The sequence below is a fragment of the Gastrolobium bilobum genome, unplaced genomic scaffold, assembly GCF_033153095.1.
Source record: "Gastrolobium bilobum isolate Gb01-03AN ecotype WA unplaced genomic scaffold, APGP_CSIRO_Gbil_v1 utg14977, whole genome shotgun sequence".
NCBI classification, from domain to species: domain Eukaryota; kingdom Viridiplantae; phylum Streptophyta; class Magnoliopsida; order Fabales; family Fabaceae; genus Gastrolobium; species Gastrolobium bilobum.
The window spans coordinates 322673-349671 of record NW_026898303.1 but is presented as its reverse complement, the minus strand read 5'-3'; the positions used below and the strand labels follow the sequence as shown (position 1 = coordinate 349671).

Genomic DNA, 26999 nt, shown 5'->3' with positions numbered 1-26999 from the left:
ACCAACAATAACCTTCTATATAAAGCGTAACATTTCATGGCCATAACCATCCAACAATCTAAAAACCTCTCCATTCTCTGTTACTTTTAGAACCCTTAAGAGGATGACATCATCAAGTTCTCTTTCTGTGTCCTTTCCCTGCTTCAAACTCATGTTTTGGTTGATTTTTATTACATGTCTTATTGGGATAACTTCAGCTCAGTTATCCAATAATTTCTATGATAAAACATGCCCTCAAGCCCTTATCACCATTAAAAAAGCAGTGGTCGATGCTGTGGCCAACGAGAGTCGCATGGGGGCATCCTTGCTCCGTCTTCATTTCCATGACTGCTTTGTTCAAGCAAGTCTCATTTCACTTACCATTTTTTATTTGCATGCCTTTCATTCATCATATATAGTTGCTTAAATTATGCATTTGTTGCATGCATATATGAACTTCAATATTATTCAGCTGCATGTGAATTCTGTGTTACATGCTTACAATCTAAGCCTTGCTCACATACACAAGTAAGTGTGTGCAATAAAATTTCATTTATACTGTAACACAAAGGTCTCTGAATTTGCGTAATGTAATTTTTACTATTGATGACAATACTGATACATGTTTATTATACACAGTCAACCTTGATAGAAAAGAAAAATATTTCAATGTAAGAAAATCAGGGACAATAACTATTTTGGGCAAACATTTACTGGATTGTCATGCCAGGAATTTTTTTTGTCAAAATGTCACGTCACATCCTCGTTACGCCACCCAGCGACGAGAATGGACTGGACACGTGACAATGTCTGCATGGACAACCATTCTCGCTGAGAATGACAGGATGTTGACACGTGACAAAAATACAGTCATTCTCTGCAAAAGCTGTTAAGGTGACTAATCTCACTGGACTGCTCAGCGAGAATGGTTGACTATGCAAACACTGTCACGTGTCCATTCCATTCTCGCTGGGTGGCATAAAGAGAATGTGACGTGGCATTTTTGCAAAATTTCATCATAACGTGGCATATCGGTATTTTTTAGTCACAAGCGTGTCATAATGGTCAATGTCCCTAAGAATCCTTGTATTTGAGTATTTCAGGAATGAAATCTGTTAGAAAATATTTCCTAATATAGATGATGTAATCAGATTATTCACCAGAATATAACGGTTTTATGTGATATGTATAGAGATGGCATTTCTCAGCAGACATTGATAATGAAAAGTAACTTTTGTGTTTCTTCTAAGAAATTGATTTTCAGTTTCACGTTTGTCTTTTTTACAGGGATGTGATGCATCAGTATTGTTGGACGACACGGCAAATTTCACAGGGGAGAAGAATTCTTTTCCCAACGCTAATTCCATTAGGGGTCTTGACGTGATAGACAACATAAAAACTCAATTGGAGAGCTCTTGCCCTGGTGTTGTATCTTGTGCTGACATCGTAGCTGTTGCTGCCAGAGAGGGTGTTGCTGCTGTAAGTACAATCTATGCAATTATTAAAAAACACACACATATATATAATACAATCTAATTAAATTGGTTTGGTCAAATTAAGATTCACATGTCCATATATATTATGATGAAAGTAATAATGTAACACAACTTTGTCTCAGCTTGGTGGACAAAGATGGGACTTACAATTAGGCAGAAGAGATTCAACAACAGCAAGTTTAGAAGAATCTAATTCAGACTTACCTGCTCCCTTTTTGGATCTTAGTGGCCTTATCACTGCTTTCGCCAAGAAAAATTTCACAACCAAAGAAATGGTCACTTTATCAGGTAAATGCACTTAATTAAAAAGCATGGCCTTTTTGTAAAATCAAATTACTGAATTAAGCTTAAATATAAAACTAGTTAAAAATGATATAATCTTGGTACAAACTACAAACACTAACCATGCACCTATTATTAATGAAAATTATATATATGGTTCACATCATTCAGGGGCTCACACAGTGGGGCTAGTGAGGTGCAGTCTATTCAGAGCTAGGATTTATAATGAGACCAACATAGATCCTTCATTTGCAGCAGCAATGCAAAAAGTTTGTCCCTTTGAAGGTGGTGATAACAATTTTTCTCCTTTCGATTCAACCACTCCATTCATATTTGACAATGCTTACTACCAGAACTTAGTGAGGAAAAGGGGTCTTATACACTCGGACCAACAACTGTTCGTGAATGGATCAGGACCAACAGATTCTCAAGTAGTTACATATAGCAGAGACATTGCAAGTTTCGGAAAAGACTTTGCAAACGCAATGATAAAGATGAGCATGCTTAGCCCATTAACTGGCTCCGACGGTCAGATCAGGCAAAACTGCAGGGTTGTCAATCCATGAATCACTGTCTCTAGTGATTAATGGCTACGGGTGTATTCATAAATAAAGCCTTTGTTTATTGAAATTTCGTTCATGTTTTCAGTTTTTGAATAAGAGGTAGGTTATATTTATAAACTTTTTTGTTTACAAACTCTTACAAACTACACTATGTAGCACCGGTTCTACATTAATCACACAGTGTACGACCGGTCCTACATTAGTGTAATTGCAAAAAAAGTTTGTAAACTGATCCTGTCCCTTTGAATAATTCATTGTCAAGAGACAAGTATGATCTAATGCCACTTGTTAACAACGTGTATGATTTGTATTGAACTAGTACTGTACTACAATTACTCATGTAATCAACGAGAGAGATCCAATAATGTTTTTCACTATTTTAACACCATCACATTTTAGTGAGAATCTTTGAAAATGGTAGCTTTGTAACTCTTATGTAAATATATCGCAAGAATGTTGTGTCTGGGATGCTTATTAAAACCGGATCAAATTGGCAGGTCTCACCTGTTCAACATTTATTAAGGTTTTTATTTAAATTAGTTTTTGAAATTTTGTGTAATATATTTAAAAAAATTGCATTTTTGGAATCAAACATATGATTGACCATTAATTTAGCTAGCGTCACATTTTTATTTATTTTTTATACAATTAAACACACAATCTAATAAATCCTACTCAAATTCTTCACCACTAGACTAAGTCTTAGCATCACATTTTTTTAGTCAAAGGAATTAATGATTTAGTATTTCGACAAAGTGAATGACACGATTTTAATAATGAATCGCAAAACAAGTTGAACCCGATGATCAACGCACCAACGTGTCAAAACAGGGGCGAGTTGGGCTATGTATTTCAATCCACTAACCCGAATAACCAGCTTATACACGGTGCAGGTTAAAATAAGTTATATGTGGGGTGAGTCAACTCACATATAAATTTTAAAAAAATATAAATAAAATGTTATATTATGCCTTAATTGGTCTATATGAATGGATATTATGTAAGATCAAATCTTTTCTTTTAAGGTCATAATGTATTATATTACTGCAAATGTTATTTTTTATTCATTTTTGATTTAGATTAATACAAAAAATATAAGAAAAATAAATTTGTTTGTGAATTTAAATGCTAGTATCTATACAAATCAAATTGATGCTTACAAAATTCTAGTTACGAGATTTAACGATGTGTTTATTTGCAAATATTTACATGTTTGATGTCATGATTTTGTTATATAATGACATTGAAATTATTAATTAATCTTAAGATATTATTTGTATAGTTATGTTAAATGAATTCATTGATTTAGATCATTCTTTTTTCTTTAACTTATTGCTAGATGCTTTTTTTTATACTTGAGAAATATTTAGATGTTAGAGATGAAAAATAAAATATTAATATTAATATATTTAATTTTTTTTAATATTATATATTTAGGTGGGTTGTTCCGTCAACCAGTTCAAAATGGAGTGTTGATATTTTCAACTCACACACGGACCAATCTATCTCACCTTGCCCCATTTTTGGCAGATTAAAGACAGGTCAGGATGGAACAGGTTGGCGAGCTCTTCGATAGACTTGGCTTAAAACCGAATGAATCCCAAAGCATGTTGCTTTAGGGGACGTTTGATAGAGGATATTTTTTTTACCAGGAAAAAAAGATTTCGGGAATATGATGGAATTTTTTTTTTTTCGGATAAGTTACGAAAATGTGTTTGATAGGACCAAAAATTTTCCGAGAATATTGGGTTAATTATACTGATGCTATGGGGAAACAAAAATAACATGTATCAGATGATATTTTCGTTTGAGATTCTGGAGTTAAAACTGAAATGATAGGGGAAAAAATTGCTGGGAATATTTTCAATTTCCTTATACCAAACGTTGAATTTTTTTTTGCCCTACCCCACTTTCTTAGGATTTCTAAATAAATCTCCATACCAAATAACACCTTAGGGGGTGTTTGGTACCATGTTTGGTACCATGTAATAGTAAAATTATCCCATTATAGTTTTTTTTCACCATTTCATTTTTAACTACACATGGTGACATGGGAAAAAAATAATCTCATCTCACCCATGATATTATTTTTTTCCCACCAATTGGGAAATGCATTTTCACATTTTGAGACAAAAATGCACTTATACAATATATTAGCATATATTTAAAATTGGGTAATTTTGTCATTTCGGTTCAGACTTCAATCAATATTTTACAATCAACCAAACATAGCATCAGTAAAATTAACTCAAGTTTCCCGGAAAAAATTTGGCCTATCAAACACTTTTTCGTAACTTATCCCGAAAAAAAATTCTCACTATATTCCCAATTTTTTTTTTTGTCATTAAAAAGAATATCTCTACTACCAAACGTCCTTTAGCCTTAAATTCAGGTATTCAGTCCACAATCTCCATGTACTGATTCCTCGTTCCTACGTTGTTTTGGATTTATCTATTCGTGCATAAACGTGTTTTTGCTTAGCTTGTAGCATAAAGTCACTGACTTTAAAAAATAAAATAAAATAAATATGTGGATAACCTTTAGCCTTTCATATGCCTTATGATGTGTGGATGACCATTTGATTTTCTATGACTTTTGATATACTATATAACCACTACATAATAATGTATTGAAATGTATTTACTCCCTTATTCATGTAGAAACTCTTATTCTATTTTATTTTTTTAAACACAACATGCTTGTTGGGCTGAGAATGGCTAATGCTGTAGCCCATTAACAAGTAAATCAGTCAAAATGGTTGGGCTGCCAATGCCTTAGCCCGCTGCAAGAAAAACACCAAAATTATCGAAACCTTTTTTATTAAGGAAACCTTTTTTTTTTTTTTTTTCTTCTAAAAGTTTTCTTAGAGCAGAAGCGTTTGAGATACAGAGAAGATCTCTAGTTTTATTTTTAGGCTGCCAAAAGAGAAGGGATCAGAACCCAATAAGGGTGAGGACCAAGCAATCGGATGGCGACCATAAACTATTATTTTTTTATCATTTGGCTCCGTCCACCCTTGCAGATTAAGTACAGTGTCCTGCAATCAAATATGCAATAATTTTGGCAAATTCAAAGTTGTTTAGTACAATACAACTAACATACTTAGCATCATACACGGTTTCTTGATCGCCACATCCTCCATTGCTTTATTCAAATATTCTCTTTCAGATGGTTTGACTTTGCAGTTGCACAAGACAAGAGACACAAGAAGATAGTGCAAATTGAACCTTCTATATAAGCGTAACATTTCATGGCCATAATCATCCATCAATCAAAAAAACCTTTCTACTTTCTATTACTTTTGTACAACAACTCTTGGCGATGGCTGCAAGTTCCCTCTACGTGTCCTTTCCCAGCTTCAAACTAAAGTTTATGTTGATTTTGATTACATGTCTTGTTGGGATAAGCTCTGCTCAGTTATCCAAGAACTTCTATCATAGAACATGTCCAAGAGCCCTTCCCACCATTAAGAAAGCAGTGGAGGATGCCGTGCGCCAAGAGCGTCGCATGGGTGCATCCTTGCTTCGACTCCATTTCCATGATTGCTTTGTTCAAGCAAGTCTCATTACTTTCACTCACCATCTTTTATTAATTTGCATATATATATATATATATATATATATATATATATATATATATATATATATAGGAGCAGGTTATATTTACAAACTTTTTTGTTTACAAACTCTTACAAACTACACTACATTCTTCCGAGAGAATACAAACTTTTACAAACTACACTGTTCTCCCGGGAGAACATAGTGTAATTTGTAAAAAAATTCAAAAAAATTTGTAAACGGATCCTGTCACATGTATATATGCTTATCATTCAACACAATGCAGTTGCCTACTACATTATGCCTTTACTGCATGCATGCATGCATGTGACATATTGATAATGAAAATGAAAAGCGACTACTTCAGGGTTTGTTTTAAGAAATTGATTTTCAATTACACGTGTTTGTGTTTTTTGCAGGGATGTGATGCATCAGTATTGTTAGACGACACGGCAAATTTCACAGGGGAGAAGAATTCTTTTCCCAACGCTAACTCCCTTAGGGGATTTGACCTGATAGACAACATAAAATCTCAATTGGAAAGCTCTTGCCCTGGTGTTGTCTCTTGTGCTGACATCGTAGCTGTTGCTGCCAGAGATTCTGTTGCTGCTGTAAGTACAATCTATACAAGTATTCAAAAACACACACACATATATATAATACAATCTAATTAAATTGGTTTGGTCAAATTAAGATTCACATTATGTCCATATATATTATGATGAAAGTAATAATGTAACACAACTTAATTACTTTGTCTCAGCTTGGTGGACCAAGATGGGAAGTAGCATTAGGCAGAAGAGATTCAACAACAGCAAGTTTAGAAGAATCTAATTCAGACTTACCTGCTCCCTTTTTGGATCTCAGTGGCCTCATCACTGCTTTCGCCAAGAAAGATTTCACAACCGAAGAAATGGTTACTTTATCAGGTAAATGCATGCACTTAATTAACAGCATTACCTTTTTGGAGACCAAGTGAAATCAAATTAGTGAGTTAATCTTAAAATAAAACTAGTTAAAATGATATAATCTTTGTACAAACTGCAAACACCAAGGGGCAGTTTAGCGGGAAAAAAAAGATTTATGGAAACATGGTAGGAAAAACTTTTTCTGGATAAGTTACGAAAAGGTGTTTGGCAGACCAATTTTTTTTTCAAGAAAATTGAGATGATTCTAAAATATTGATGAAAATCTGAACCGAAATGATAAAATTATTATTTTTACATTTACATCTAAGATATTTTTGTCTCGAAATATAAAAAAGTGAGAAGAAACTTTTTTTTTTTCCATGTATAGTTAAAAACGAGAACGATGGCAAAAAAATATCATGAGATTTTTTTACTTTTACTCATACAAAACATAATAAAAAAAAAAATTTACACCCCACTTTCCGAATATTTCAACCAAAAAAACTTATATCAAACACCTTCTAAAATCACGTTTTTGTTACTTTTTAATGAAAATTCACTTACAGGGGCTCACACAATAGGCCTAGTGAGGTGCAGTCTTTTCAGAGCTAGGATTTATAATGAGACCAACATAGATCCCTCATTTGCGACAGCAATGCAAAAAGTTTGTCCCTTCGAAGGTGGTGATAACAATTTCTCTCCTTTCGATTCAACCACTCCATTCATATTTGACAATGCTTACTACCAGAACTTGGTGAGGGAAAAGGGTCTTGTACACTCGGACCAACAACTCTTCGAGGATGGGTCAGGGCCCACAGACTCTCAAGTAGTTGAGTATAGCAAAGACATGGGACGTTTCAGAAAAGACTTTGCAGATGCAATGGTAAAGATGAGCATGCTAAGCCCACTAACTGGCTCCGACGGTCAGATCAGGCAAAACTGCAGGGTTGTCAATTCTCCAACTGAGGAAATAGACCATAAGACCCACAAATGATCCTCATGGCCCATAAGACCCACAAAGATAATTGTCTGCATGGGCCCCCATAAAATTGTATAAGTTAGGGCCGTGGGCCTTCTACAAATTTAATATTAAATTTTTATTTATGAAAAGAAAATGAATAAATATTGGTCCATATCTAATAGCCTTCTCAATTTGATCCATCTAAACATAACCATCAAGAATGGTCATTGGCACTTGGTAATTTGAAATGCAAATCTGGACATTTGGTTTCAGCTTTATCAACAGACTTTGTAATTTAAGATAGATGGCCTAAAATCTAAATATTGGTAATTTTGTAATTTGAAAGGCAAGATACATGGTCAGAAATTAAAACTGCTAAGAAACTCAAATTACAAACTGCAAAATTGATACTTGTAATTATGCATATATGAACATTAATATAATACGGGGTTGACACCGTATTAATAATTTATGTATTTTATTTTTTGAATAAAAATTACATAAATAACTTTAAATTAATAAATAAAAGTGGATTAAAGATAAATATGTAATTATTTCCTTTGCATGGGTAAACATAAATATGCAATACGAACATCATATGATTTTTTTTTTAGGTTATTTTTTGTCTACAACAATGCAAATACGAATTGACACAAACACATAAATTATGCTTTGTATCCTAAACGTGGAACATAAATAAAATATGAGATAAGATATTATGTCTATCTTTTTTATGTCTACTCTACCTACTCATCTCTAATATTATTGGATCACAATCTTAAGAGGAGAGATAAATGATAAAAGTTAGTTGAGATTCTGATCTAACAGTGTTGGAGATAAATATGTAAGGTAGGCATAAGAAAAATATGTAAAATATCATATCCCATAAAATATATCATCCCTTGAATAATGAATATTGATCTATTGAAAGACTCTTGACTAAAAAATATAAGCTCTTTGATACAATTATCCTTTGAGTCAAAAACTCCAAAATCATTATTCTCTTAATATTCATGTTATATACAAGGTGATTCCACCTTCAAGTATAGTCACTAATTGACCGAAATGAAATTCCATTATACTCTACCTTCTATTCATGTAACTTGTACGGGTTTTATAAGAGTTATCTGGTAGGAAAAGTGATTGTGTAATGTTATAGAGATTCGTTTTGCGTGTCATAATTTTTCTTTTTTCTTCAAAAAGTGTGGGCCCCACAAAATGTTGTGTGTGTAGGAAAATTTGTTGTGTCATGTTAAATGTAAACCTCAACTTGTATTGCTTTTGTGCATCAAGCTATTATTCTTGTCCAGTGTTATTTTTCTTAATTATTTAGAAACTTCTCTTCACGTAAATGCCTTTTATGTTAATAAACTATGATGATTAATTAACATTCCAAACTACAATGGTCCTATATCAGGGGTGGGGCCAGGGGGGGCTAGGGTGGCCCCTCCTTAAAATTTGAAAAAAGAGAGTAGGCAATTGGAAGAAGGGCATCGTCGGAGTTGATGGAAGAAGAGAATGAGAGATAAGCAAAGAAGAAGGTGAGGGAGCTTGCTAAGATGGCCAAAGTGGCTGCGCAAGAGGGTGGTTCATTGACTCCAACCACAGTGAGTCACCAATCCTCTAATGGCACGATTCTCTAGTATAAGAAGCTGTGGTGCCTAACCCCATATTAGATAATCTGTATTGTATTGCTTGCTTTCACTCTCTTCTCAAATTCTTCTAGAAAATCAGTCCATTTTCATTTTCTTCATTTTTCCTAACCACCAAGATGAAATAATGACCGGAATCTTCAAGTGCGTATTCAATTTCAACAAGCTAAGAATAAGGGAATTTGTTCATGCTCCCAAAACTCACATAAAAAATAAAGCTCTCTGGTTCAGAGTTGAGCCATTTAAGCCACCCTTCTTTCTCTTCTTCTGCTTCGGCATACCCTCTTGTAGGTTCACCCATAATGAAACTGGTTCTAGGTTCCCATGACTCTCTTATAATGCTCGTAGCTAGATTGCACTTTCGAAGTCTAAGAAGTTGTTGAGCAGTGATCCATAACTCCTCTTCTCTGATTCTTTTTAACTCGATGTATGGATTCAGAAATATAAGCCAATCTGGTAACTGCAAGCGTGTCATCTCCAGTTTGTCTGGTAATCGAGGTAAAGTAAACTTCTTAATGTTTGATTCAACGTTCAAAGGGGGTGCGTATTGTTCTACATAACGCGCAGCAGAGCGCGCATTATATCTTGCGCTGTGAAACTTGGAATACCTAGCTTAGAAGCAGCATTGATTTACTCTCCCTACCTTTTAAATTTAATGTTGTGTTTGGTACAGGAGAAATTTTTTGGTGACCGAAAATCATGATTAATGAGAATTCAGTAGAAATTGAGTTTACTTGGAATCTTACGAAAGATGTGTTTGGTTCGCCAAAATATTACCGGGAATATTGGGTAAAAATTATTGATTCCATATTTGGTTTAGAACCAAATATGACTTGGAATATGAGGTTATTTTACAAAAATAACCCCAAACTATTTTTACTTTTGTAATTGATAGATTGGGTCTAGATTTTTATGTGTATTGGGGTATTTTGGTCTCAAAATTTATTGTTGTGCTTTCCCTTTACTTGGTATTCTGATTGGTATTCCGAATTACCATATTATTTTTGGTAATCTGAATAGTGACTTTTCTTTATAAATCAAATTACCGGTAATCCTTGGATATCCGGGAATCGTAATTTATTCCTTCTACCAAACATGGTAATTACATTTACCAAAGAAGGATTACCGGTAATCCTCTCCAAAAACTTGAACCAAACACCCCCTAAGTGAATTTTTTAATTATGGTGTACAACCCACGTTGTGGTTGAAGAGAGAAAAAATATTTAATTTTTTTTACTTCACGAAAAAATCTTGGATACACCACTATCGTATATGAATCGTTCCGATGTTGTTATAAATTATCTATTTTAGTCACTGTTGTGAAACTCTTCCCGACTAGGCCGGGATGACTTGTAACCCGACGAATCGGTCATCAAATCGATTCGGGTCAAGCATTGGATCGATCATGCATCGGATCCGGTCAAACTCGTACAAAATTGGCTAAATCCGGTCAAAATCGGTGACCCGATCGAGTCAAGCATTGGATCGATCATGCATCGCAGCCGATCAAACCCGGACAAAATTGGCCAAACCCGATCAAAATCGGTGATCCGGTCGGGTCATGCATTTAAAAAAAAAATCCAAAATTATTTCATCTTGTGAGAAAAAAATGTAGAACTCATTTTATTTTATTTTGTAATTTTATTTGCTATTATACTTTTCTACAATAACCTCAATTTTCATCTTCTATTTACGAAATAATAAATTAAGAGAATGTGATATATGTCATTTCAATATAGATGAATTTGAAAATATGAGTTCGATGTCATTAAGAGGTATATTTATGGGATTCTGAGTTGCAATTTAAATTGACATAGTAATAGCGTGCATTTTCATTTATTTGTGCTTCATATTTTTGAGCTTATTTAGTGAACCTTGTTTAACTCATTTTAGATTTGTAGAATATAATTAAATTTATATGTTCATATTTATATATATTTATATATATCCAAATCTATTAATTTAACCAGTAATCCTCCGGTCCAATCAGTGACCTACTACCCCAATCGAATCGATGCCCACATTGAATTTGATAATACTTTTTTAGTAGAAACAAATTTCTGGTTAGCTCGCAACATAAAGTCATCGTTTTTTTTTTCAAACCTACCTTTTCTGTTAATAAAAAAGTAGTTTTCTTTTTCTCTTTACAAAGGAGGTTTGAAGACAAAATTAGATTATTAATTTAAATTATGAGAAATAATTCTTGTTTCCATTTTTAAAGCTCTAACATGGAATTAAATAAGGGTTAAGTATTTGTAATTATAAATGATATAATTTTATGTTATTTTTAAAGAAATTATATTGTTTTGATGTATTTGTTTACATTTTTACTTTTCTTATAAAATATGAAAAAAAAGAATGTGGAGGAAATAAAATATAAAAACATAACAGGACGATATAACTTCATTAAAAATAATGCAAAATTGTATTATTTAAAATAATAATATTTTTTAACAAAATAAAAATTATTGATTGTTACTCACGTGTTTGGTCTAATGATTGGCTTTATTGACTGTCGGCTGTGGATGAAGGAGTGGTTCACCTTCCATTTTCAATTCCTTCACCTATCCCACTCCACTAACTAACATATCTTATTTAACCTTTCAATTATCAATTTCTAAATTCACTTCCAACCCTACCCATCACCATCAATGGCACCACCGTCCGTCACCGCTGTGCAGGTCGACAATGTGGCTTTCCCTCCCACCGTCAAGGCTCCGTCCTCCGTCAACAGCTTCTTCCTTGGCGGCGCAGGGGTCAGGGGGATGCAAATCAAGGACAATTTCGTCAAGTTCACCGCCATTGGAATTTACCTTCAGGATAACTCCGTTCCCTCTCTCGCTGTTAAATGGAAGGGTAAGCCTCCTCAGGAATTAACGGAATCCGTCGAGTTCTTCAGGGATATCGTTACAGGTACTGTACTCTCTTGACTCTTCTTTTCGGTCATGCCTATTTTGGTAAATTTCATCATCACCGACGTATTTGAGAATTTTGCGTACACTAGTATGCGAGCGATTACAAAAGGTTTTTTTACCCAAGAACGCATTTTACTATAGATCTATTTATCTCACGTTTGTATGATATAATTATCTCATAAAATATGTACACGATAGTCTGTGAGGTTTATTATATAAAAAAAAATAAAAAAATTAATAAACCCACTATGTTATCTCTATTATTATCTCATGTAATATGATATAATTATTTTTGTTTTTACTATTTTAGGAAAATCAATGCTCACTTGAGTGTTATACTTTGAATGGGAAGTATATACTTCCCATGAATTTATTTTGTGTAGGTCCATTTGAGAAATTTATGCAGGTGACAATGATCTTGCCACTGACGGGACAGCAATACTCAGAGAAAGTATCCGAAAATTGTGTAGCCATTTGGAAATCTCTTGGGATTTATACTGATGAAGAAGTCAAAGCAATAGACAAGTTTGTTGCAATTTTCAAGGACGAAACATTCCCACCAGCCTCTTCTATCCTTTTCACAGTATCACCCAATGGATCATTAGCGGTTAGTAGTAATTAATGCCCACTCTCTTCACTCTGTTTTGTTTTTTGAATTCGTTACAATGTTCTTTTCAGAAGATTGGTACGTATTAATTAATGGAAATCATTTTGTTTTTAGAAGATTGGTACGTATTAAATGACACAATCTTGTCTCGTTGAAAATGAAATTAAGTTGTTTTGTTATGTTTTTGTATTCTCTCTCGTCCACTTTCACTCCACCTCAATTTTATAAAAAAAATGTAAAAAAATATCAAAAACATAAAAACAACTTAGTTTATTTAAAAATAATATAAGTTTGTATCATGTAAAATAACAAATACTTTTCTCTTAATTATTATGGAGAATGATTCATTTATAATTTTTTTTTCACAAACTTATAAATTACACTATGTATGACCGGTAATATTCTACTCAAGAGTGTATTACCGGTCAGACATAATGTAGTTTATAAGAGTTTGTAAACAAAAAATTTATAAATATAACATTATCCAATTATTATAAGAAAAAAGTTCATAAACTCACATGATTTACTCTTTTATCACTTAAATCCCTATTTTTTTTCTTATCAATTGCCCTATAATTTTATTTCATTCAACTCCACCTTTACTACTTTTGGTAATTGAACGAACTTGACTATTTTTTTATTTTATTTTTTTTGTATTTATTGAAGATATTCACTTGTCTATTTTCTTAATTGCAAGCATATCCTGTTTTCTTAATTGCAAGCAGATAAGTTTCTCTAAAGATGGATCCATTCCAGAAGTTGGGGGTACGGTTATTGAGAACAAACTACTTTCGGAGGCTGTGCTGGAATCGATGATAGGTAAATATGGTGTCTCCCCTGAAGCAAAACAGAGTTTGGCCTCAAGATTATCTGACTTATTCAAAGAGTACGGTGATACTCTTAACTGATTATATCACCAAATGAAGATCAAACTTCTGCCATCGAAGACCAAGCACAAATTTTATCCTAGTAGCAAAACTATCACTTGGCAACTTTTTTGTTGTATTAATAAATGATGAAGGTTCTGTCTGCACTCTTTCATCTAAGTATTAGACTACTGTGTGCAAATAAAAATATAATAGATCGAACAGGTGGCTCAGAATCCTGATCTTTTTCAATTAATGGAAACTTGTTTCCGTATTATCATCGAATCTTGTTTCTCTTTAATTTGACATTTTGCTATTACTTTTTTGAGTCCTTTTTTTCAGCAATTAACGCATATGAGATTCTTTTATAATAGACATAGAAAAAGTGGAATTTATTTATTACGAATAAAATAAATAAAAATAAAAATTTGACTTTATTAAGAAAGTCTGATTTCAAGTGGTTTTATTAAGGAGGTATGACCTTTTGCACATAGTGCTTTTTTCCAAATAATTCTTTTGATAATTTTATTTATCTCAATAAAAGTTTAAATAGACAATTACAAATTCTAAAAATAAGGAATAAATTCTTCCACTAACTAAAAACCTTACTACTAATTAGAAAATCTACTGATCCCATCCACTAACAACCAGTCATGACTTAGTCAGTCACAACTCCTTATTAAAGTAACAAAAATAATAAATTCCTAAAAAATAACTACTCATTACTTAAATAACCTAATAATTCAGAAAACAATAAAATAAACCTAACATTCCCCCCTCCTAAAAATTTGCTCTTGTCCTAGAGAGTAAGATCAATTTTAAGTAATTGAATCATCTTTGATATCTTTATCTACCTCTCCATCACTTTCGTCCAATTAATACGAACAAAATAAATAAAAATAAAAATTTGGCTTTATTGAGGAAGCCTGACCTCAAATGACTTTATTGAGGAACTCTGACCTGTTGCACGCAGTGCTTTCTTCCAAATAATTCTTCCGATAATTTTATTCATCTCAATAGAAGTTTAAATTGACAATTACAGACTCTACAAATAAGGAACAACTTCTACCATTATCAACCTTACTACTAATTAAAATACCAACTGATCCTATCCACTAACAACTAGCCATGACTTAGTCAGCCACAACTACTTATTAAAGTAACAAAAATAATAAATTCCTAAAAAATAACTATCCATTACTTAAATAACCCAACAATTCAGAAAACAATAAAATAATCGTAACATTCATTTTTATTTTATTTTTAAAAAAGCTAGGATCTAGCGACGTATCTTGACTTTCTATGATGCAAGTCTAACTATTTACTGCTGGAACTAGAGGAATCACACACGCACACAATTGCAAATCAGAAAAGAGAGAAAGGGGAGAAAAGTGAAAACACATATTTATCCTAGTTGACCCATTATGAGTTTCGTTTAGCCATATACATTATATTCTCTTTACCGCACTTGTTACAACACTCAGTTTATAATGAGAATATAAATAAGATTAGAAACCCTAAGTAACAATAGTTATTTATGGACTCAAGCCCAAACTACTAGAAAAAAATAAAATAAGTCAAAGACCCACAACAGAACCAGGCCTCCGCGGTCCCCCGTTGGTTTTCTCTGTCCCCATCAACAAGATTCGTATGCCAAGTATGAATCATATCCAACATTTACATCTAGATATTATAAACAAGGGAAATGTTGTATTTACAAACTTTTTGTTTACAAATTTTTACAAACTACACTAAGTATGACCGATCATACTTCAATCAAGAATGTATGACCGGTCATACTTAGTATAATTTGTAAAAAAAATTTTGCAAACAAATGTCCCAATTTTTTAAATAATTATGCTTATGATAGATAGATATTATGTCTAGTATAATAGGCCGAGTCTACAACTTAAAAGAATTATATATTTATATAGAATTTATAAATAAAAAAAAAGGAAAGGAGAGGGCATGTATGACACTCTTGGTTTCTGTGCGTTTTTGTCTCTTGATAACAATTGTTTCGAAATTATCTGGTTTATACTGCATTCGTCATATGATCATCTTAATTTTAATTTTTCTTTGATCCAAACCTTTTTCTTTTTTCATAGATAATGCACAAACAAAAAATAGATAGGAATAACTAGTTCATTTATTTTATATATTGGCGTACAAATCCATAAAATACAGGGATAATTCGATAGAAGAAAGTAACATTGGTAGTCTCTTCCAACATCACCTTAAAGATTTTCGACAACTACTTTAAATATCAGTTTCCATTATTGAAATTGGCATCTTTTAGAAACTCAGAAAACCTTGTAGCCAAACTCTCTTTTAAAGCAGGGGAAACAGGAATCTCTCCAATCATGGTATAATATCCCAACCTTATAATTGTTTGATTATTTTTCTTTAATTAGACACAAGTTCCAACGCATAAAGAATGAAAAGGCTTTATAGGAAAATGAAACTATGAAAAGACTTCATAGGAGAATGAAGAGTTGTATTGAAATCTTCCACCTTAAATGAAGAAGAATCTAGAGCATTGAAGATATATCTCGTAGCCATCTATAAATAGAGAAAGAGATGAGATCAACAAAGTGAAGTGAAGAAATTCTCCATGAGAGAAAGAACCCGATTGAAAACCTCTAGGGAGAAGTTTGAGTGAGACCTCTATAGGGAAGTTTGAATACCATCATTGTGATTTGTAGGTGATGCTTGATTATTTGAGAGTACCTCTAAAGAGATGTTTGAGTGTTAGACCTTTTTAGGGACGTTTGATGTTACCACCATACTTGGTGAAACTTGATTGTACCTCTAGAGAAAGACTAGGGAAGCTTGACTGTTGTAACCCATTATTCTTATTGTGGAAGTTTGATTTTGGACTAGTGCCCTTGGGTTTTTACTTCTTCACATTGGAGAAGGTTTTCTCACGTTAAACAAATTGACTATGTTCTTCTCCATATCTCTCCTCTTACATTTTACTGTTTTGCTTCCGCAATCGACTTAAAGGTCTGACTTGACCCAACAATAATCATAATTTTTAAGAGTTTTCATGAATTACTAAAGAATAGAAAATAACATATGAAGTATAGTACAAAGAGTTTTGGAGAAATACAGAAATTTTCTAAAACTTATGATAATTAATGAGAAATTAATTTGCAAGAAAATTATGAGAGAAAACACACATTATTATATGCTAAGTGTTGGCTAGAGTAAAAGAAAAAAAGAAGAAGATTAAAACTGCACAATAGCCTCTGCTCGCTGAAGCGAGCATTGTATGAGCTTGTTAAAGCGAGATGGCTAGCGAGCATTCGCAAAAACAGAATTAAAATGTTAAGTTTGGTCTCTCACTCTCACAAACCCACATTCTCCCACACAAGCCGAAAGAGACACCACAGAAGGAGGAGAGAGGAGCTTGAAACCCATTTCCACTAGAGTCCATGAAACTTGGGGGTGTGAACATGAAAACCATCTTTAATCCCTTCCTCATTATCCTCCCACTCTCCATTTTTAATTTTGAGCTTGAAGGGAGAAGATATGGCTTGAAGAAAAATCGAGGGTTTGACCATTTGAAGGTGTTTGTGACTATGGAAGCTTGAAAAACACTTTTTCCTCCATCCTAGACTTGATTGTGGTAAGATTTCCTAACTCAAAGCTTGTTTCCATGAAATTTCATGATGGTTAGGGATTGATGAATAGTCCCCACGAATTTGGTATGAAATGTGTAGTTAGATAATATTTTAAATGTGGATTCTCTTCTTAAATGTGTATGGATTGGTCTTTTTGTTGGAGGAAAATTAAAGACATGGTTGATTAGTGTATTTTGGAAAAATGACATAACTATGGAATTGTGAAATCTTGAGGACTATGTGATGAAAATGATTGAGTTGTTTATGGATTAGTAACGTTGAAAATAGCCTCTTGTGGATGGAAATCCAAAGAAATGATGGATTAGAACATGTTGACAAAATGTCAATTTTTGGTTTAGTGAGACCTAGAGGCTTATGTTATGAAATGAATATGTTGTTGATAGATTAAATTGTTGGGCTTGGTAGAATTGAGCAAGAGAATAGATGGGTTGAATAAACCTAGTTGGAACCACCATTAGTGGTTGTAAATTAAGAGTTTAAGGAATTTCCCCAACAAGATAAATTATGATTTACAAGAATTCAATATGTTCTACCCAATACTCTAGCATGTATGTATTGTAAAATGATAAATGATATGTATTTGATCACACTTTCACTTTGTGCAATAGGTTGCTCTTGTGAAGTGAATAGTGGGTGCTAATCTTGAAAAGAGAAGAACTTGGATCAAGTGCGCCATAGAGGTAAATTTCGGATCCTTGGGGTTAAACCCCTTATGTGTTCCACCACGCTTCTTTGGAACAATGGTTGCTTGATATATATGCATGGTAGTAGTATGACATGATAGAAGCATGTAGAGTTGCATTATGCAGTGACGAGAAAGATGTTATGAATTATGAGAATATGCTATGTGTGATTAATATAGTGAATGTCGAGGATATAATATATGTGATTGTTACCATCCATGGGCATAGTAGTGAGACCTCTATAAGTTGGTGTGTGTGGCATTTCCATGTATATGTTATTAAGACCTTCATGAGGGTAGCCGCCTATGAGACAGAGGAACTCCTGAAAGGACCACACCAGAGAGGGACTCTCCATGGGTATGGCATTATGGCCTCCACGAGGGTAGTCTCCTAGGAGACGTTTCATGAGTCTTTTGTGAGTTCCTTGAATATGTGATAGAACTAAGAAAAATGCTATGTTTATGTTTTACTTGTACAGTAAGTGAACAATAGGATGGAGTGACCCTCCAAGGGCTTTGGTTTACTTCATTTCAGATACCACCATTGATGGTGAAAGCTCATTGGACAAGAGGCCTCAGAGTGCTTGACATGTGGATATTTATCACATTTTGGTGTATATGTACATGGCATAGAGATTTAGTCATTTTGATATATTCCACATAACATTTTGTATATGTTGAGAACTCATAAGGTTTGATGGGGAAGAATGCAGAAGGATAAGTGTATAAATAGAAGGCATTTCAAACTGTCCACACTTATTTTTTATGATTGAGTTGCTGGTTCTTCGAGTCTAATTTGAAATTTTGAAAATCTCAATCTCTTTATTGTGTACTTTGTTCCCCCCTTTTCATTTTATTTTGCTTGTGGATGGTTTGAGTTGTGCTATTTTTCTTTTAGATAATATTCCTGCATTAATTGTAGTGGGGTTGTTTGGTCACTCCTGCACTTATGATTTTACATTTTTATATACGATACGCATTTTCCACCACTTGCCTTTATGTTGTCATTTTGTGTTTATAAATTCTGATTGTAAATCATTGATCTTGTTTGCATGCTGATTACTAAAGTCTCTCATCATCTCGTAACTTGTGTTCTGAGAATTGGATTATCATTCAACAGTTATAAGGTTCTATTCATTTATGTGCTGTATTTTAATGTAACTCGTGAATAATGTATGTCATTGGAGTATGTGTGATTTTGCACCTCTGAAGCACACGCACTTTTAGAGATAAAAAATGTGTGAGGCACCGTCACGTTTTGACACGCGATCAACATTGTTGATATATTTTTGACACGTAGTTAATATTTTTTGACACATTTTTGTGTATATCCAAATTTTATTTTATTTTATTTTTAATTAAAAAATAAAAAATAATTTATAAAATTTGACCTGAAAAATTAACAAAATATGAAAAAAAAAATATTTATGTTATAAAATTTAATTAATTATATAACTTATAACTGCTATATGTATATATCTAACGTAAACTATATATATATTAAAATTATTATTTAATATCAAAATATATTCTAATGTATCAATATCTAATATTTTTAAATTAATATGTCGGGTGTCGTATGTCATATCTCATATCCATGTTGGTGAATAGTGTTCGCACTACAAATTGCGTGTAATGGCTTTTGCTCATTATTGAAGGATCCAGGTACAGCTCCTTTCAGTAGCTTTTAATAGTTGTCTAACATATTAATTGGCCTGTCCATTTTAAATATCTACGGCTGTGGAAGAGAAAAATGTATGCCCCAAACATAAAGAATGAGATCCGCTAATTTAAAAAATATTACCGATAATACATAACGTGTGTTAGAAAAAAGAAAATAATTATAATTGCATAAATATTATATATATATATATATATATATATATATATATATATATATATATATATATATATATATATATATGAGATATGATCTTTTGATACTGGAGTTAAATTTTAAAATTTGACACCAAATTTTAACCTTTGAATCCTATCAATCAACGGTTATCATTTATTGAGAATTAATATTAATTAATAATTTTGATTATCAATAAATGATAATCGTTGATTGATGGAAATTAACAGATAAGATTTGGTGTCAAATTTTAAAATTGACACTGATATCAAAGAATCCTACCTATATATGTATGTATAGGGAAAGTGATTTCTACTTTTACTTTAGATAACTTTCTCTGCCGTGCACAATTTTAATTAAGTATTATTAGTAATACTTAGTTATAATGGTAAAATATCTTTTTCTTTCTTTACTATGTCAGCCGATGGTATTTGAGGAGAGAAAAAAAATAGCTTTATTATTATAACTAAATTTAACTAGTAAAAGTTAGTTAAAATCGTGTACCGGAGATAAATTATTTAAAGTTACTATAGAAAAAGTTAACAATATGTGTGTGTTAATCACGAATAGTTTGGTTGTCTTGAAATATGTCTATATTGTATTTGGTGTGCATGCTGTTTCACTGTACTGAAACTTTATGATGTATTTGCTACTGAGAGTGTGTAAATCCCATTTGATGTGCTTTAGCAGTAGCTTCTATTTGAGCTCTCTTCTTTGGACTTAAGTTGTTTGTTTATATTGTTCTGTTTTAAGGTATTCTCATATACTTGTTCTTGATCCCAATGTGCTCAAGCTCAACTATGGGAGTGAAATCATGGTACAAATTGAAGTACTTCAGGTTGCTCCACTACCTCTTGATTCACATGCCTACAAGCTATTTGAGGAAATGTGTGAGTGATGTGCTTATTGTTTGTTCCAATGATAGTACTGTGCTGTTATGACCCCTTTTAGACGTTCTGTTATAATATGATCTCCGTCATGGTCTCTGCAACTTAGTGTAAATAAATTCCAGTTAAAGATTTTTTTTAGTGAAGTTAGTGAGCGGAGAATTGAATATTCAATCCAAAAGCTAATTGGACATCTTGATCCATGCTATCGTCCAAGATGCAGATTGGGTTTAAGTTTCTTGTTGAAAGTTACATTTCTTCTGGTGAGTTGAATGGGCCAAAGCTTACCGCATCATATACCACACTCTTTGACTATTTGATAAACATTTGCTTAATATAAAAAAAAGGGAAAAGTATGTGTATTTTTATAGGATATAAACTTATATCGTTCTAAAAGAGAGATAGACACAAAAAGGTATATTATCAAAACAAAATATTTTACTTAATATTTATTGTATGTTATCGTTTATGATGTTTGCTGTATTTTTCAACATTTTCGTCAATAATAAAATAATTATGTTTTATGCACATCTGAAATAATTTATGTAAATATCATTACTCAAATATTATATATTTTTATGATTTTTTTTTTAAGATTTATCTATCCGTTCATGAATAACACGACTAATCAGGTTGAGCAGGATAGGACTCCAAAGGTTATAAAAAATTTCTTATCAAGTTTTTTAACACAGTTATGTATATAGGAGTTGAACTTAGGACCGTTGATTAAATTAAAATAATATCGTATTAGTTGATATATATTTGATGATTTTTTAACATTATTCTAAGATTCACAAAAAAGTTCGTTTTTTGTCATGTCACATGACAAGAGCATTTTAACTGCACATATAAATCAAGTGTGAGTTCCACACTTAAAAAAAAAAAAAAAATCAATATACATAATCGGATTTTTATTACAAGAATGAACTGGATGATTTTTATATTTCCCTTCACAAAAGCACACTTCGAGAGAAACAAGATGAAACCAAGGTTTAACCATATGCTCTTGCATTTATCAGCAAAAATCATTACCACCGAAGCAATTGATACCTTTTTTATATTATTTTATATTATTTTCCTTTTGATTCTTGAGCAAATTAAATAAGTAATTAAATAAATAACAAAATACCTTCCTTAAAAAAAGTCTATTGATGTGATTGGTTTAATATTTCTCATGTAATATAAAATAAAATCATTTTATAAACCTAAAATAATATCATTTTAGAGTTAAGAAATAAGAGTTTATTGTTTCTTCATCAATATGAATTTTAGCAAAAATACTCTTTATTAGTTTTTCTGAAGCTTCAAAATGACGTAGTTTTAATATTGATAGAAATAATAAACCCTAAAAATAATACAAAGTATTTTGAAAAAATATTATTATAAAAGAGATACGATATTATCAAAATGTCATATATATATATATATATATATATATATGGGAAAATTATTTGTCCTTTTAAATGACACAATTTATATCCTTTTACTCTCACAAAGAGGTGAAACTCACATCTTTATATTTTTTTGTCCACTCTCTCCTCTTTTGTTTATCTCTTTCTCTCACTTAAAATGACACAAATTTACATTCTTTGAAATGATACACACTCTTTCTGTCATAAGAGATAAAATTATTCCCTGCAACCTCAAAACTATAGTTATTTTGAGGGTTGGAAAAATTAATGAAGAATATTTTGATAATTTTTTTTATTATATGAATTTTATCAAACACCCTTCATATATATTAATTCTAAAGAGATGTTGTTCTTTTAAGTTATAAAAGATAAATTTATATAGAAACACTTTTGCTATATAGGATCGATATTAAAAAAGAGAGACAAACACGGTTACAATACAAGCACCAGTTCATAAATACACAGAAAAAAGAGAGAGTTGAAAATGTACTGCTTCACTCATTTTATTTATTGGCATAACAAAACCATAAAATGCATAGATAATTCGAAAAATAAAGTTACATTATTTATGACATATAGATGTCGATCTCTTCCATTTTATTTTATTTTTTACATATTTTTTTCTTGCTTCCAACATCACCTTAAGACTATCGACATCTGCGTCAAATCTTAGTTTCCAATGTTGAAATTGGGATCATTCAGAAACTCAGAAAGTCTTGTAGCCAAACTCTCTTTTAAAGCAGGGGTAACAGGAATCTCTCCAATCATGGTCTCTAGCACTGCCTCTGAAAGTGGCTTGTTGTCTATAACTGTATGCTCATGTTCTGGTAGTGTCTGATCTTTGGAGAAACTAAGCTGTGATTTGTAGAAAAAGAATCAAACTTGTTGTAAAGTGTTGACACAAAAAAAACAAACCTAAAAGCACCTTCCTTTAAGATTTCAGATGCAATTGGTGATTATATATACTTACCCCTAATGTTCCAGTGGGTGATTGTCTGTAGAAAACAGAAGAACCTGGTGGGAAATTTTGATCCTTGAAGGCATCTCTAAATTCCTGAATAGCTTTTTCCTCTGCATCGTTATACGTCCCAACAGATTTCAAGTGGGCAACGCAATTTTCTGATACCTTCCTTACGTATTCACGACCATCCAACGTTATTATCTTTGACCCCCGAATTAATTTCTCAAATGGACCTAAACAAAGTCGTATTTCATTATTCAACCCTTCAATTCAAAGCAACATCATATAGATTCATTCTTGTTCCGTTTCATCAATAATTTTGAGATGAAAATGGCAACAATTTAATGGTATACCTATGGTCACAAGAAAGTGAAGAAACTAATAAACAATAATTGTATATGGGATTCAAGTCTTATGCTTCATATTTCTAACCTTTCCTTTTCGCTCAATTTAATATATAATAACTGACAATTATGAGAATCGTTATTACTAACTAAGAAAAAAATAAGTATTTTTAGGGAACATGAAAAATGGAGGGAGAGAGAGAGAGAAGATTCTCAATCCATTTGCACATAATGGCTGTCGGCTGAGTGTATGTATAGAATTGAGTGCATATTAAAAAAAATAAAATTGAGTGCATAAAAATAGTATCCATTATTTATCAATAATTATAATAAAGACAATAATTAATGGGGCAGGATATTCTCACACCGGTGTAAGAGTTAGAAGTCTTACACTCAATCTTGATCATTGATCCACTTGTATCCAATGGCTCACATTACTAGAAAATTTGAGCCCTTAGATATAAATTGGATCAACGGATAAGATTGAGAGTGTAACTTACACTGGTGTAAAACGATCCTGACCCATAATTAATAAATGCTTTTTAAATTTTATGTATACAGGACATAATCCGGCTATCTAAACTATATTCAACGCATTGAAATAAATTATTTAAAGTTTACCCAATATATTATCGTAATGAAAGAATATAACATATTCTAAACATATAAAATCAGGGTTGGCAAAACGGGCCAACCCTGCCCGACCCAACCCAACCCGCATTCAACCCGAAAAAAATGAGCCGGGTTAGGATTGGCTCGAAAAAAAAACGAGCCAGAAAATCCAACCCAACCCGACCCGAGTCGGGTTAGGGTTGGCTCGCGGGTTGGCTCAAAAATATGGCTCGTGGGTTGGCTTGAAAAAATAACTCGCGAGTTGGCTCGAAAATTGGCTCATTTTAAGCCTATTTAAATGACCTTGTAGTATTAATGCACCAGCTATGTGGCTTCCATTAGCTTAAACAAAGGGTTACAAAATGAGAAATAAAAACAAAATATTTTATTTTCGAATTTTCTTCACAACAAATTTGCATCAACATCCAGGAACACTCAGAATCACTTGCTACCAAGTGGGTAAGATATTTGAACCAAACAAAGCCAGCACAACCTAACAATATAAAAATGGCAGGGATGTGAGAAGATTAGGGACTTAGGATTAGAGAAGGAAGAAAAATGATGACAACATGTGTGGGTTTTGTTCATTTTTGCATATTATATTTTGTATTTTTTTATAAAAAAAAAAAAAACTCAACCTGCGAGCTGGCTCGTTTGATCCGCGGGTTGGCTCATTTTTTCACGGGTTGAAACGAGCCGAGTTGGCAGCTCATTTTTGCCAACCCAACCCGGCTCATTTTTGACGGGATACAAGCCAACGCGACGGGTTAGCTCGTTTTTGCCAACCCTATATAAGATGGCATCCAGATTACTTTTGCGAAAAGTCCAAGTGATTGGAATAAGAGAGTAAAGTTACTATTGCATTACAAGGGAAAAATGTGTATCATTTTAAAGGATATAAATTGTGTCATTTTAAGTGAGAGAAAGAGATAAATCATGGAATAGAGAATGGAGAATTTTTTTTTTAAAGATGTGAGTCCTACCTCTTTGTGAGATTAAAAGGATGTAAGGTGTGTCATTTAAAATGACATATTTTTTTCCCATATTATAATTACGAAAGGTATAAGCTTTGAGGTGTACGTGCAAGCATCTATATTTTATGGAAAAAAATGTTTGTTATTTTAAATGACATAATTTTTTATTTAAAGTTTAAATTAAAAAATAAACCACTCACTTTCTTTCCATGATTTTTATTTTTTGTATCTAACTTTTTCCTAAAATGACATGACTTATGTCATTTAAAATGACAAACATCAAATCCATATTTAAATATAGGAAAAAACTACTTTTATGCTATATGTGATAAATTTTTCTCCTACACACTCTTAGATAACTGTGCCACTTTTATTTTTTATTTTTTATTTATATTTTTCAGGTGGTGGAGTCCACAAGTTTATCTCTATGACATGAGATAACTTATTTCCTTTAACATCATATTAATAAAACCTTTTATATATAAACTACCTTTGATTATATCTCTGTAGAAGTCAAGGGACACCAATAACTCAGCTGCACTCTTGCCCTTCCACTTAGCTGCAAGTGATGGCACGGCCTTGTCTTCCAAATAAACCCCTATTGTCGTGACATTCACAAATTCTCCTTGAATGGTCACCCCTCTCACCCCTACAATAATATTTACCAATAATAAAGCATTAAAAACTAATGTTTAAAGATATTAAAACTTGAAAAAAATAAAATTCTCCGACTATAAAAGATAAAGTTATTTGATGTAATTCAAAATAACATTCTTTTGGGATTTTAAAATAAAAAAAATACAGGGTGTTTTTGAAATTCTATTTCTCTCTTATAACCAAATTTTTTCCAAATCTCAAAACATAATTTTATATCACGTGACAGGATAAACTCTAAATCCTAACAAATATAGATTAGATGATAAACCATATGTCGAGAACAAGGTTAGCCATGCTTTTTTAAACCTACATGGAAATTGTGTGTATATATGGTGTATTGTTTAAGAAATTACATTGAAAATTCAAACAACGAAAATATATGTAGCTTTAAGAACCTGCGCCGCCAAGGAAATAGGACTTGGTGGAGCCCGGAGGTGTCACCACCGCCGGGTATTCAAGGAACTCCACCTTGATTGCAGTGATGGATGTTGCCGTCGCCATAACTATACTTTGTCAAATAGAGTGTTTTGTTTGAATTGGTGAAGAGTGTGCAGAAAGGAATGGTTTATATAGAAGTTATTTCAACTACGAAGTTAGGTAACACTTAGGTTGGATCTATCTATCAATTGATCACACATCTTAAAAATAATTATTAGACCAATAAAATAATATATAGTGGACAACATGTTATAATAAAATACGTCCCATAAGCCTATTCCTTGGAAATTATTATAGGAGTTTTAATTATTTCACGCAACATGATTGACTTTAAAGCCACGTTTCTATTGAAATAATGAGGCGGACGAATAACACTGCTGTTGTACAGTTAGCCAAAGCAGAAGAATTAACCCTATATGACAGTAGCCACCTTTTGAGATTTTTTTTTCCTTTCAATTATCACCCATAGATCCAATTAATGTTATAATTATTATGTACAAAAAAAATACAGGAATTTTTATATGATAGTATAATCAAATTTGCACATTGTCAAATTTAATATATATATTTTTTTGTTGGTGTCAGATTTAATATTGTAACTAGAGGTATAAAAAGGCTAGACTTTGATTTAAGTAGGTCAAGCCTGTGTAAAAAAATGTTGGGTCTAGCCTGACTTATTAATTTGTGTAGGTCTCGAATTATAAGTCTGATCTGACCTATATTTAAAAACTAAGAGTGTTTGCC

The 26999-nt window shown here is 32.2% G+C and overlaps 4 protein-coding genes across 4 annotated transcripts; 3 read left to right on the top strand and 1 right to left on the bottom strand.

Annotated features, from left to right (window-relative positions):
• The first annotated feature begins 115 nt into the window (after positions 1-115).
• On the top strand, positions 116-2323 carry LOC133314748 (cationic peroxidase 1-like). The gene is made up of 4 exons (XM_061516270.1): positions 116-340; positions 1267-1458; positions 1598-1763; positions 1929-2323. The coding sequence occupies exons 1-4, from the start codon at positions 152-154 to the stop codon at positions 2321-2323; spliced, it is 942 nt and encodes a 313-aa protein (XP_061372254.1). The 5' UTR covers positions 116-151.
• A 3318-nt stretch (positions 2324-5641) lies between these two features.
• Positions 5642-7779, top strand: LOC133314747 (cationic peroxidase 1-like). Its single transcript, XM_061516269.1, has 4 exons — positions 5642-5875; positions 6297-6488; positions 6641-6806; positions 7352-7779. Exons 1-4 carry the CDS (start codon positions 5642-5644, stop codon positions 7777-7779), a joined length of 1020 nt encoding a protein of 339 aa, XP_061372253.1.
• Positions 7780-12020: 4241 nt separating this feature from the next.
• LOC133314752 (chalcone--flavanone isomerase 2) lies at positions 12021-14010 on the top strand. The gene is made up of 3 exons (XM_061516276.1): positions 12021-12311; positions 12697-12920; positions 13646-14010. The coding sequence occupies exons 1-3, from the start codon at positions 12050-12052 to the stop codon at positions 13826-13828; spliced, it is 669 nt and encodes a 222-aa protein (XP_061372260.1). The 5' UTR covers positions 12021-12049; the 3' UTR covers positions 13829-14010.
• An 8847-nt stretch (positions 14011-22857) lies between these two features.
• On the bottom strand, positions 22858-26350 carry LOC133314733 (chalcone--flavanone isomerase 1B-1-like). Its single transcript, XM_061516247.1, has 4 exons — positions 26213-26350; positions 25651-25809; positions 23240-23463; positions 22858-23124 (listed from the first exon to the last, which is right to left on the bottom strand). Exons 1-4 carry the CDS (start codon positions 26316-26318, stop codon positions 22939-22941), a joined length of 675 nt encoding a protein of 224 aa, XP_061372231.1. The 5' UTR covers positions 26319-26350; the 3' UTR covers positions 22858-22938.
• Between the last annotated feature and the right edge of the window lie 649 nt (positions 26351-26999).